The 14,265-nt window shown below is 40.1% G+C and overlaps 1 protein-coding gene across 1 annotated transcript in view; it reads left to right on the forward strand.

Annotated features, from left to right (window-relative positions):
* Positions 1-10,225, forward strand: part of NCK2 (NCK adaptor protein 2) — a 56,297-nt gene extending 46,072 nt beyond the window's left edge. Inside the window, exon 4 of the mRNA XM_009326249.1 lies at positions 8,847-10,225. Within this exon, the coding sequence (XP_009324524.1) occupies positions 8,847-9,041 (195 nt within the window). The 3' untranslated portion in view covers positions 9,042-10,225. The remainder of the gene's footprint in view (positions 1-8,846) is intronic.
* Positions 10,226-14,265: the final 4,040 nt, after the last annotated feature.

The raw sequence follows: 14,265 nt of genomic DNA on the forward strand, positions 1-14,265 counted from the left end.
CTACGGCCATCTATCTCTAGGCCGTATTTGTATCAGGTTTCACTGTGCCCATATTGTGGGCTATCCTGGTTTACAACGTAGATTGTGAATAAAAACTAAAGCAGTGTCAACTGCGTATAGTTTGAGCTGTAATGTGTTTTTTAAAAGGTTTCTTGACTAACTGATGTCTTCAGAAGGCTGTATTTATGGCTTGTATCACTTCTGGTTAGAACTTGTGATATTCTTTATCATAATTGTTTATAAATTGGGGGAAAACTGTTCCCATATACTATTCCTCATGTAAATTATTTCAGTAACTAGTCAGTAGAAGGTGTTGGCATGACTGCACGCTGGAAAACAAAGAATTTGCTTTAAGTAAGAGGGAGAATTAAGCTTGAGCTCAAATCTGGAAGTAAAGATCCTTTTAGCTCCTGATACTTTTTTAGAAGCATGTTTCACATTTTATTTGCTGATTCTGTTCTTCCTAAGTTACAATTTCAGCTACTCGGAAGAGGTCCTAGAATGAAGTGAAAATCTGAGGTAGTATTGAGGCAGATTCATTAGGTAGTGCATACTAAAGGATACTCTTTAGCAGACAAGCAACTAAATATTTCAGGCTTCAGTTTGACTTTTCACATGTTCCTCATATGCAATACTAAAATTTGGGATTGTCTGGCATGTTGGCTCTTGGCGAGGGAGATGAACAGAGGCTTCCAGTGACAGCAGAACAACAGCTGAAAGACAAGGAAATTGTTAATTCTGTAGGATGTTCTAAATCCAAATAAAACTTTACTAATGTTTCCCAAAAATTAGAATGCAGTTTATTATTATTATTAAAGTTAGGACTCTTGGTATTCCCTGAAATTTTTACATCATATGTAACATTATTGACAAAATACAATTCTGTAATAGTCCCGAATATTTTTTTTCTGGATACAGTATTGTCTGATTAAATATCAGGCATCTTTCCTTGATGAATTTGCTCTGCAGAAGACATGATAGCTGTCAAACTACCCTTTCTTTGAAGCTCTGTGTCATTGAGTTCCTATTTCTGTCCTTAGTTAACTGTAATGACTAAACGAGGGCAAATGCAAATAAACCAGAGGAGAACAGGAAGAAAAATTTAGATTTAGAAAGATTTAGAAAACATGACTGACTTACAGAGGCAGAGAGGAATCTGGTTTGTTTAGTCAACAGAAGAAAAGACTGGGTGGGGCATACAGTCTTCTAAAATGTCGAAAGCCACTAGAGGATTATGGTAATCATTAAATTACAGTAGTTCAGCTGTCTCTTCAAGGTAGTATCCTGCCTGGCAGGGGCAGGTGGGTATACTGGATGCGGTATACCCTTGGTGTGTCTGTCCAGCAGGTAAAAGCTCACTTTCAGATGTGGATGCTGCATTTTGGGTTATCCTGAGACAGTAGCTATCAATTTTCTTCTGTCTTTTGGGAAAGTGCCAGAAGGACAGTTTGAAAATTAATACATTACTTAAAATACAAAAATACGCAGCTGTTTCTCAGCACACACCATGTCACAGTGACCACTGTGCTACAGCTCGTTTCTTTGCTCTTAAGAGTCTACCTCTGGAGTAAATGAGTTTCCTTAAAAAAGGACACAGTAACCTTTTAATTTAATATGACATCATAACACTAAACACCCTTGTATTCAAAGCAGTTTCAAATTTGCTGCCTGCATTGTTGCTGGGAAATTGTTGCTTGTGGAGCACAAAAAGATTCATTCAGAACGAGGTCTTCAAGTTGTTTCCAGCATCTAACACTGGAATCCCAGAAAACTTACTCATTTCATATTACAGCAAGTTTTTTGCACACACGCAAAAAAAATGTGCTGAATTGAGGAACTTTTTTTTTTTCTTTTTCTAATCTTGATCTGGTCTTGCAGATCCTGTATTTGCGTTTTCTTTAAGCAATGAGAAAAAGCGTAGTTATGCATGTAAATGCCTCCTTTGTCTTAGTACTACTTGAGTTTTAGTTTTTACTAGGTTTAAAGAAATATTTTACTACTTCTCAAACTTTTGTCTGCCCTAATCTTTATATATCATACCATCATATAATTTGTTTATGTATGTGAATTATAAAAGCATTGGGGATTGCTAGTTGGTTTTTATTTTTTTTTTTCTGAAGTGCCAGGAGCGATACAATAAGCGAATGGGCATACTTGATAGCATTGGGAAAAAGATCATAAAAGATCTATTTCAAGCTTATTATGTATGGAACAAAGAAAGATTTTAGAAATAACTCTTAAATTCTTGGTGGTTGCCATATTTCACGTGCGTGACTACAGAGGCTGTTCATGTTGTGGCTCAAAGTCACCAGGAGTGTCTGCATGATCAGAGTTGAAAGATCTGGATTAGAGACCAGACTGAACAGAGCAAAGTTGTCAGCTCTCTGGTTTGCTCATCTTTCCACCAGACCAGCACTTCCCATTACATTGTGTTACGAACCCACCTATTAAAGCTGTGGATGCAGGGGTTATTCCTTTCTAAAAAGGCCCATAGATAAAACTGTGACTCATCCTGCTAATCCTGTGCCTGATTTTTGACCTGTTTTAGAGTTTTCTATAGCCTTCCATCACCATAGTTACGAAGAGTCATCTGTATAAAAGTTTTCCTTAGATCTCTTTGAGTTTTGCTCTTGTTACTGAGCTATGAAAAGCTCTCCTTGGATAGATGAAGGTTTGTATTATTCTGTATTCACTTGATGAGACTGTCATGGTTTTCCATTTTAAATTTTAGTAACTGCAAGGTTTTACAATGTTTCTCTAGATTTAACTTACCAGATGTTTGTCTCTCAGGTAGATTCCTTTAGCCAAAAATACTCTTCTCAGTTACGCTTAGTTCTAAGGGATGCTGCCATAGTGGAGAATATCCTGAGATTAACTCTGTCGTGTAGCCAGGAGCCTGATTATCTTCATTAATTATGAAATACTATAATTAGAACCATAAACTTGTTTGAACCATTTAAGCCCATAGTTTATGTAACAGGCACAGTTACCTACTGATAACATTTTTGCCAACTCTGTTATACCTAGGTAATGTCACCTTAGTTTTGGAGATGTAAAAGAGGCAGCTGAAGTGGAACATAGCTGGTTAGAAATACTGCTTGATTTGTTCTCTCTGTTGCAGACTGCTCAGTTGATAAAAACTGAAGTTTGTTGTCTCGTTTAAGTAGCACTCCTGAACAAATAATGCAGATCTAATCTATGCAGTCTCTGTACAGCCACTTCTTACCCTTTTTGAATTGCAGGCTCTTTAGCGGTCAGATTTTTGTTCTCTCTGTGTAGTACCTAACACAAGACAAACAAGTCTTGGTTGACACCAGGTTGGCCTGGGTTGGGTAGGTGATCGTCATGCTTTGAAGATCTAAGATTCCACTGGGGAGATAAGCGAATTTGGAAGGAAGAGGGTTTTTTGTTCACATTCACCCCGGGGAAACAAGTGTGCTTGCTAGTGCCGTAGCTAACAGGAAGCAGTAATAGGTTGTGGCCCTGTGATTGGGGGGGGCAACCACACCACACCTCTCGCTTCTGAGCAGGTCCTCTGCTGCAGACACCCTTAGACTTCAAAGGGAGCTTCTGTCAGGACTTGCAGTCCCCTTGCACTCTGCCGCGAGCGGCTGTGAAACTGGTGGTTAGACAAACACCACTGCTTCGTAGCCCTGTGATGTCTTCTCATGAAGCAGAGAAGATGTTATTTTTCTCAGACCAGTTCTGTTTATTAGCATGAAGGAGCTATACAATTTTTTTGGACCGTTTCAGGAGCAATTATTCATTAGGAAGTAATGGCTACCTTCTGCCAATAGTGTCACAGCTATCAAATTATAGTAACCGATCCTAAATGGGGTTGCAGGGTGTAGTATTAAGATGATACTGACGATTGTAGATGTATTAAGATGATACTGAGGATTGTAGGTGTGACGGGATTTGTGTCAGTCCCTTGAGATCGCATTTAGCTTCTGTGCTCTTTGTCCAGCAATAGTGACAGCAGAGGGAGGAGGCACAGGTTGAGAGTTTGTATTCTTTTTGAGGTGCTAATTCTGTAGCGTTCAGGGTGTCCCATATTTTCCTGGGGTTTTAATCCTGCAGGTGTTGGATAGAAGCAATGAAATGTAGCAACTGTTCAAAAACTGAAACATTTGTCATGTTTTGTGACATGCTGTGATTGATGAGTACAGCGGAGAGGAGGAGAAAGTTTATCTTTAAAAACAGGCTTAAGGAAAAATCCTAGTGGTTTATTTTCAATAATAAGAAATCTTATTAGAGCTGTATTTGAAGATCGATGGAGCCAATTCAATGTTTCTGACCTGTGTAACGTTGATTTTGGAACATGGTGAACATTACATAGAGAGGAAGGGTATTTGTTTATATCTAAATGAGGTGGAAGAGGTAGAAAAAGAAATTTTTAACCCTCCCAGATGGTTCTGTCCAGCCTGACCTTAGACCTATAACTTGTTTTTTTGGCTGGGTGACTGCGTAGGAGGAGGAGTGAGGGAAAACCTGGGTATGGAAGTGGAAGGAGTTGGGGAGCTCCAGGGCAGGCTCATAGATGGGAGCTCGAAGGGTCTAGAATAATCTGAAGAATGAGTGCATGAGAATACCTTCCGTGGAGGAAGGGTATTGCCAAGTCGAACTGGATTGAAAGGGGGAAAAAAAAAAAGTTACAGGATCAGTAAAAGGCTTTCAAAGGGATTTATGTTTCCCAATGTTGCCATTTAAGATAAAATTGTCTTGTTTCATTTTCAGATGGAGATTGTAAAGAGGGAACCTTCTTTCCCGGTTTCACTTGTTTTCCCTTATATCGCTTTATAACTTGTCTTCATTATACAGTTTCCCATCTTTTTTGAAAAGACAGTGAAGTTCCTGACCAAAGAAGTAAGATTAAAGGAATGTCTACCTACCTGTTGTCTATATGCTGTAGGCACCATCTAGCCTATGGTCATCTTAGTCGTAATCAGGAGTTAAAATAAAGGAATCTGAAACAATTCAAAGTAGTACTACACCTGGAGTGAAGAGCTGCAGATACATAACAGCTAATCTTCAATTTTCTGTTTTAGGAATTGATTTAACTTCAGGTTTAGGTCTTCCCAATTATGACAGTACAGAAATATTCACACGTTCCCTGCCATGAAGTTATGCTCTGTAATTCTGTTGCAGAATCATCAGTTCCTCTATAGATTTCAGGGATTAAAGCTTACTTCTGATGTGCCTTTATTTGGTATATGTGAGGCTTTTATTCCTGGAAAAGTTAGTGTGCAAACATCCAAATGTAGCAATTTTCTTAAATTATAAGAGGGAGAAGGGAGAAAAATTGGCCAGCAGTTGAAACAAAATAGCTTAAACAGTAAATAAAATAAACAGACTTGGAGCATATCCAAGGAGGACAGCAGGGAACCAATTCAAGCTGCATCGAACCAGCATACTTTGAAATGGTAATGTTAAGAGCAGTAGTTCATCTAGAGATTTTTTTTTTAAAATGGTCTTTTTAACCATTTTGTATGTTTGGTAGAGTGGAGAAGAACCAAAGTATAAACAAATGCAAGTCCAATTGCTTTTGCTGTTTGTTCTTAAATCCTGAAGAAGTTACTACGCTGAGGCCAATAAAGGGTTTCAGAATTTTTGCAACAGCTGTTCGAGCTCTTCCATCTCTTTGCACCGGATGATGGCTCTCAAAAGAGTTAGATCAGCCTTTCCGCTTTTTTTTTTTTAATTAAATCAGATCACGAAAAGAATAAACTTTGTAACATATTCAGGAGAAAATAAGTGATAATAATGTCTTCTATTTATGCATCAATCTAATTAGCAGCTCTGAGGCTGGGAAGAATGGACAGTAGTTCAGGAGAATGTTCATTCATTAAAGTTATAATTAAAATGGCAGGAAAAGTATTTAATGTATTGTGTAGATCACCTCACAAAGATCTAAGTCTGGCCAGTGCCTGGGACATAGGACAGTTGATCAGAGGTGTAAGACCTATTCCAACACCTCTCTGTGTGTCATTAGCACGTCCTTTCTGGTCTAAAGATAATGATTCTTAGCAGATACAAGGAGCTTTGAAAACTCATCATTTTGACATGCTGAAAACAACTGCGCTTGTTGTGTCACTTTGCACAAAGTGATTACTTCACTTATTTTTAAACCTTTGTCATAACATTTTTTCCTGTTCTTAAAACAAAAAAACGTGTTTCCTTCAGATTATGAATTTCTCGTTTGTAAGTTCTTCTATTTTAAATGAGGGCCTTTTGGTTACTGGTTTTCATTTGGTGTAGGCATCGCCCATGGAAGCAGCAGAACTTAGTCAGCAAGACTTGATCTTGTTTTTTGAATCCTAAGCAGCTGGTCTGTAAGTAATCCCCTCAATGCTATCCTTGAAGAGACCCTATGGACCTGCCTGGTAGCCTGTGTTTAGAGCACAGCGATCAGCACGCTACCTGGAGCCCATGCCCTAAATTTCTCCTCCATGAGCCCAGGGTCCCAGAGCTTCTGCAGAGCTTCCTTTGTGCAAGCCTGTGCTTTGTTACCATTTAATAGCTGCTGCTTAGGGCTATGGAGATGTCCGTTGAAAGAGGTCCTAGGCCTGTGCGGTTATGGCTGCCAGAGGGTTTGTCCACACTGCATTCGGGGCCTTAGCAACAGCACAGTGTTGGTACAACCGGGTTAGCTTTAACCCAGTAGGGTAGGTGTTGAAAACAGGTCAGTCTTGGTGTGAGCTCTGCACAGCCTTGTTTGCGATGCTTCTGAGGCAGGGGGTTAATATCAGGGCTAGCTGGCTTAAAATAGCAGTTTTCAAACTTGGAGCTAAGGATGGATGACAGGGCATGAAATGTATCTTGGGTGGAGCACTGGAAACCCCAAAGATATGCTCTTATGCACATTTCTTTCCATCCCTTTCCCCCACCCTCCCCAGTCCTCTCCTCTTGGCAGTCACAGGGGGTGTTGCGTGTATTTTGAGCCGGTGGCTTTGGAGCTGCTCGACGCCTGAGGCAGCCTTCCTGATGGAGTCTACACCGACCTGGCCAAGGCCCGGTGACACTGGATTATGGATGGAAGAAGTAATTCTCCTGTGGGTGTTACATAAAATAATTTTTAAAGAAGTGATGCTTGTGGATCTGGAGTGTAGTGGCTCGAAGTAGAAGAGGGTTAGTCCAGAAGCGTGGGGAGCTAGCTGCTGGCTTGAGCAGCGCAAGAGGGGAAGAGCTGCTGCCCAAAGCTGAGGTGCAAGCCTGGGGAGTTGGGCCAGAGCCAGATCAACAGCCACGGCAGGAGCTTTCTTTGCTTTGGGCAGGGCAGAGGGAGTCTGAAGGGAAGGCAGAGAAGGAATTGGTACTAAAACAGGTGAGGGATAGATGTAAGGGATGAGATTTTGGGATAGGCAGAACGTGGGGGATGCCTGGGGCAGACACCCACATCGTTGCAGGAAAAAAGACAGCGTGCCTGAGAAAATGCTGTCCTTCAGCTTACTTGAGTATGTACTTAGTGTGTATCTGTTCCCCCAAACACAGTGTAGAGGACTCTGGAGGCTGTGGTTTCATGAACTGAAGTCTGGTGACAGCAGTAACGTCTGAGGGCTCCCGCTTCCCCCTGGTCGTCTGCTGTGCCGCAGCTGTGCTTGGGGTTGTTCGTAAGGCAGTGCTGTGAACCAGATAGTCCCTTGTGGGTTTTGTTTAGCCTGGACGAGTTCAGGTTCACAGCACTGGCCCGACCAAAGCAGCAGTGTGGTGGTGGGGAGGACTGAGGGACTGCAGGAACGTGGCATTTGAAGTCTGGCAGGTGTCTTTGACGGTTTCTGCCTGAAGCCATGCCTTCAGCGGGCAGAGACCCTGCAGCAATACCTCCAGAGTCACATCAGGCGTTACTTATCTCCATTAAGCGCTTGCTACAAACTCTGGTGTGTGTTTTTTATTTTTTATTATTCTGTTTTCCTGCTGGCTGGCGACACCTGCCTCTAGCCACCTCTCTGTGGGGCAAAGCCCATACTCTCATCTCTATGGCCAGCCAGCAGCAGTCGATGACTAGAGATGGAGTTCAGCTGGAAGCGAGGGACAGTGTGTCCTTTCTACCCTCCTACGGCAGCATGTGGTGCAGAAAGCAGAATGGTCTCATCCTGGCTGCTTGGATGACAGTGCTCTCTTCGTTAAAGCAACCAATTGCCAAGATGAAGAGATTTATCATGTGAAATTGTTCTGTTCTGAATAACTTAATTAGTGCTTAAATTTTGTCTTTTGTGGGCAGTGGTTTGATGATGAGATTTGTACTGTGTTTTTATTCTATAGCTTTATCTTTTTTTACAAAAAAAGGTGTACTCAATAGGAGAAATTATTCCCCATACATGTGGTAATGAAGATAAAAGGTGAATGTGTTTTTGTCTTTTGCAATGCAAAGCAAGAATGGCCCTCTAGTGGTCACGGGTCTAAAAAAAGCGATATGGGGAATTTTCTTCACCTCACCCAAGCAATATTGCAATAATTGCTTTCTCCAGGACTCTCTAGCAAGGAAACCATACACGATGAAAGTTTTTCCCTTCTGTTTGACATTCTCCTGCTTCTAGATTGAGTAACTAAGATAATATTTGCAATTTAGTCATGTAATTGGCAACTTCAGACTGTGCATCTGGGGAGCTTTCACTTAACTGACTTAACTGTGCATGTTAATAATGATGGCAATTATTTATTGAATAATAGACTATTGCGTTTCTTAAGTATCTAAAGCACCGAGCTGTGGAACAAAGACTAGCATAAATTACCATCAACTATATGACACAGTTTGTTCCTGAAACCACAAAATTACGCCTTCATTTTGTTCACTTTTATGTAATTCTTTTTTTTTTTTTTTTTTCTTTTTGAATTCTTCTCAACAGCCCAGTGACTTCTCGGTATCTCTAAAGGCGTCGGGGAAGAACAAACATTTCAAGGTGCAGCTCGTGGACAATGTCTATTGTATTGGGCAGCGTCGTTTTAATACTATGGATGAGTTGGTGGAACACTACAAAAAGGCTCCCATCTTCACCAGTGAACACGGGGAAAAGCTATATCTTGTGAAAGCACTTCAGTGACGTTGAAGATGGACTTGGCCGCCTGGGCCTCTTATAACTTACAAGCCTTAGGTCCTAAATTCACTTTTATAGAGCAGAGCAATATCTGAAGCAGGCTTAAGGAATAGGCTCTTTCTAAAGTGTTTGCTCTGTCGGTTGCTGTTTGTCCTTTTTTTTGTTTGCCTCTTTTTGTGTTCCAGTTCTGTTAATCACCGACCACCTCTCTTCAGGTTGAGAGTTTCCCTTGGGTGGCCGTGGCGAGCGCTCACCTTCCCGGCTGAGTTCAAAACTCCCCTCTCCTGTGTACGTTTACATAGTTAGCTCAGATCAAGGAGGGGCGTTTTCAATTCAAACCAGTGTTAATCTGTTCAGATTGCTCACGCAGGCAGAACTCTCCGTTCAGAGACATCATCGGGCACAGTTTGAATGCACTGAAGCTGCAACTACTTAAGTGAGAGAGAGTAGACATAACAGTTGTGGCTGTGAGTTCTGTAGCTATATCGCTTACCAAGTAGTATATTACAAAAACTCCTAGTTCCTAGAAGCACTCTTTACACTGTACTCTGCTATTACATTGCCTCTCTGACTCTTTGTAAAGAGTACACTAATTAAAAGCATTTTGTAATAGTACTTCTTAAACTACTATGGTAAGATTGTAGTAAAAGAAAACTATCTAGTGTATTTTGGTCTGTAATTGCAACAAAGAGAAATTTTATTTGAAAGTTGATTACTAGAGAAAGAATGATTGAATTGTAAAGGCTGAATGTTTTGGTAATCTACAACCAAATGTGCCATCCACATAATGCTTTTTCCTCTTGCCCTTCTGCTTGTTTGAATTAAACGATTATGTATTTAATTCTCAAAGTAATATGTATCTGTAGCTGATTGTTGACACTAATACAGAAGATTAATAAAAACTGATCTTGGGACGGGGTGGGGCGGGCTACCAACACTATATATATAATTTGCTTTACGGAAAGAAATCTTCAGGTTTTACAGAGGATGGCGTGGTTGGTAGGAAGAGACACACAGAATGTTTATGAAGAAAATGCATTTTTCTCTTTTCTTTACATTTAAACTCCTTTATGGTTTAAATATACAGTCTTTAGATGGCACATTCCTGAGATTGAAGAAGGGATCGTAAGATCTCAAAATCTTGCATACTCAGTTTTTTTGGATATTGTAATAAAAAAGGTATTATGTCATGATGGAGTACTGGATTTATCCTTGGGTGGTAGTCCTGGTGTTGCTTTAGCAAGGTGAAATAGAGTGAATAATGAATTTGTTTGTCTTGGAATTTGTGTGGCCTAAAAAGAAAAATTCTGTGACTGCAGAGGACAGTTTGATATGAGGCAGTGTCTAATGAGCTCCGTGTTACTTGTTTCTGTGATAAGTAAGTCTGTTCATGGCTTTAATGAAAACTGCAAGATGGAGCTGTTTCCTGGTACCTTTTTGCTATTAAAACATGTTCCTTACCTATTCTGTATTTCAGCCAGCGGTAGCACAACTACCTCTGTGCATAACTCCAGTGTAGGTTAAGCAGATACCAGTGCTGTCTGACTTGCCTTGGTGTAAATCATACCGCTGCCAGGAGACTGCACTGGTACGTCTGCGAATGAATGACAGTCTTGCTCAGACCCAAGGGGCAAGTACAATTTTTGAAGTTCTACACATGTACTATTTTCCCCCCGCTCTTGAAATCTTATTTCTGTAAGGTTATCTGAATTGACAACTGTATTTGAATTAACAACTGTATTTTTCTGTACGTGCATTAACTTAAAAATTGGGCAGTGACACTTCTGCTTGGTCCAGCTTAATGAAGGAAAGCAGTGATTCAGAGCAATCCAGAATGGTCATGCATTATCCTGAAGAGCACCTACTCCCAACTATCTTCTAAGAATATAGAAGCTTGCCTTAGGAAGTTGGTGAGAAGTACCTGTTGTTTACAATCTACCTACAGAAGGACTCGACAGTGGGCTGCTTCTTAAACTTCGTAAGTGAATTCTGCAGAGAACGTAGGGTTTTGCCTTCTAATACCTAGTTCTTTCTTTAGGTTAATCTGAGCATGTACCGAGTATGGCAATGATGTTAAGAAAGCCAACTATATGTTGTATGAGCATTTTCAGGTTTGAGTGAATTGCTTTTCAGTCTCATTGACTCTTTGTAGTATTTGGAAAAATGATATATGGGAATGATTTTCCTTTTCAGTAAACTGATTACTGTAATTACTCTTTCATGCCCCTTGTTCGTTCATTTTTCTGAAATGTTCCCCATGTTTCCTGTTCCAGGAGCCTTTGTATGCCTCTTACGATCCTTTTTTTTCCACTTTTTTTTATAGTCCCTTTTTACAAGCTCTGTTAGTTCCTAACCCCTTTCTAGTCTTAGTAGCTTAGAACTAAATCAAATAGACGTATAAGTGAAGTTTTTACCATATGCTTTATATTTTAATGGATTTTTTAAATCTTTTTTTTTTTTTTTTTTTTTCTGTTGGCATCTTTCCCTTTTTAACATTGCCATTTACTTTTCCTTTTAGATATTCCAGGCATGGAGGATGCAATGTTTAATAACAAATTTACTTAATTAAAGATAGTAGATGTCACAAACTAGCTTGAGGGGTTTTTTTGGGGGGGGGTTGTGTTTTGTGGGTTTTTGTGTGTTTGTTTGTTGTTTTTTTGTTTTTTTTTTTTTGAAACAAGCCTCATTTTGGTTTTGCCCACGCTGTATTTAATCAACATATTCTCCATTCAACAGGTGCATTAATAGTTCTTCAATTGTTCCTGTCTTTACTAATTGAGATAAGTTCCTGCAAGTTTTGCTGCCTTTTTGACCTCCTTTGCTGGATTGGGCCTAAGCATTAACAATCTTCAGTACTAACTGCTTAATAAAAGGGCAATAGACATTGGTTTTATGTTTTATTTTCCTATTTTATACATAACCTTCTATCATTTGACAAAACCTCACCCTTATTTTTTGACTACTTAAAGCCTCTTTGTCAAAGCTTGGAGTTGGGACCGTGTGGGTTTTTTTAAGATGAGAGGAATTTTGGTGACCTGAGTTTCTTCACCTGCAGTTTTCATTAAAGGCTCAAATAATTTCTGATGGAGTAGAAGTGGTGATTTTTCTTTACGTTATTCAGTCTGGCTTTTCCCATCATACCTGGTTCGTATAGGTGCATAAGTTGTACTTTTAAGTATTATCCCTGTACAGCTGTTAATGTTTTCTTGCCTTGCTGGTGTTTACATAGGAATGTGAATGAGTTGTCTGAGTCCGTAGCAGTTGCTGTACTTTCCATGCAGTGGCAGGAATCTGAGATACATGTTTTCACTTTTAGTTCTGGGACCTTGTTGACGAGCTCCCTCTTCCAGTTATCTCAACCGTTTGTGGTATCACCAAACAGCCCTACCTTGAGTAGGCACAAAAAGACGGTCAAAATCCTGTCACTTCGGAACTTACACATCATAGCCCATCTATTCTGTAGCACTCCTCTTCTGAGGATGTTTTATTTAAAGGATGCTGTGGTAGCTGTTCTTCATAAGTATCTACAGTGTAGTCCTTTGTCCCAGCTTTTATGTTGTTCAGTCTTATGAAAGTATGTGTGTATGAGACATTTTCCAAGCGGTGGGGAGACTAGTGTTACGCCAACCACTCCAGAGTGGTGTATAGCCCCGCGTCAACTGGGAGCTGCTGTTCTTTGCGCAAGCGCCTACACTGCCACACTACTGTTACTGGTGGTAGTACATGGCCAAAAATGTTGGAGAGCTTCAAGGTTTACACTGGTTTGCAGATAAATGCACGCAAGCTTCTGCACAGGTCCCAAGCCAGGCAGCTGCTAGCCAGATCCAAATTGGAAGACGCGTGAACCCATGGCATGGTGCTGAGTCTCAGCCTGAGAGTCTTGCGGAGAAGTACAGCAGAAACACTTAATACAGCTGTGCAGTGTTCGGCTGGCTTGGAGCATCTGTCAGCAAAATACTGCACAGCTGGGTACCAGGTAGCCACTGCCGACCTGATTTAGTATTGAGGGTAGTCACGTATTAGGTGGAGACAAATTATTAAAGGATTAATCTAAGAGTGAACTGAGAGCATGCCAGATAAACTCACATGCATCTACTGTATTATAAAAGCAAAGGGTTTCCTTAGTCTTTGCTTTTGGGGAGAAGAGAGAAGAGGCAATAAAGACGTGCGGTTGGGTAATTAACGTGAATGTGGACTATATGAATGGACTGTAAAGTCCCAGTCTTGAATGATTCTGTTTAGTGTTCTCTATTCAGATATTTTTGTCTCATAAATTTATATGGAATCCTTAAAGTTTACAGCTGTTCTTTCAAGCCTTTATTGTAGCTTTTCTATACTGTAAAGTTTGCTGCCTGGTTTAATGGTTTCACTAAGGGTAAATAGAGATCTTCCACACTTAGAACGGTAACTTTTGTTATAACAGAAAGTTGAAGTGCTTTTAAAATACTACTATACAATTTTACTTATAAAAATGAGTCAGATTTTGCCTAAATTAGAAATCAAAAACTAGAAAAGGGATCACACTTCTTTTGGATTAGGTCCGGCAATTTACTTGGCAAAAGCTACTGAATAACTGTAAGGGCTTTCATTCCTTCTTGGTCTTAAACTAGTTTAATTCAGTGATTTAGAGATAAATGAAACCTGTGCAACCTTCATAATCTGAATCTGATGAGTTCTGTTTTCTTACTCCAGTGGGATGGGATGACTCATTTTTAAATGGAAACTTGTTAACATACTTATACTGATAAGCTGTGAAAGGTGTATTGCTAAAGTAACTCTCAGCTATTAAAATGCACTGGGAACTGTGAATCTTTCTATTCCTTTCTCTCCAGTACATCCAAAATTCAGTGCCTTTTTTAAGAAGTGGAAGAGTGTAAACCAGCGAGAGTACAGGGTGCACAGTCCTGAATAGTGTAATAGATCACCTGGACCACATGAATGAAAGGTTTCAGAGGAAAAGGAGGATGCAGGTAAATGCTGCTGTTCATTCACTAGTGGCTCCTAGGTGGAACAGGCTTTTAAGTAACAAGTAAATCAGTTGTGCAATACTATTCTAGAAAGTAAAGAATCATAGAATCGTTTAGGTTGGAAAAGACCTTTAAGATCATCAAGTCCAACTGTTAACCTAGCACTGCCAAGTCCACCACTAAACTGTGTCCCTAAGCACCACATCTACACGTCCTTTAAATACCTCCAGGGATGGGGACTCAACCACTTCCCTGGGCAGCCT

This window comes from Pygoscelis adeliae, unplaced genomic scaffold, assembly GCF_000699105.1.
Source record: "Pygoscelis adeliae isolate BGI_AS28 unplaced genomic scaffold, ASM69910v1 Scaffold156, whole genome shotgun sequence".
Lineage (NCBI taxonomy): Eukaryota > Metazoa > Chordata > Aves > Sphenisciformes > Spheniscidae > Pygoscelis > Pygoscelis adeliae.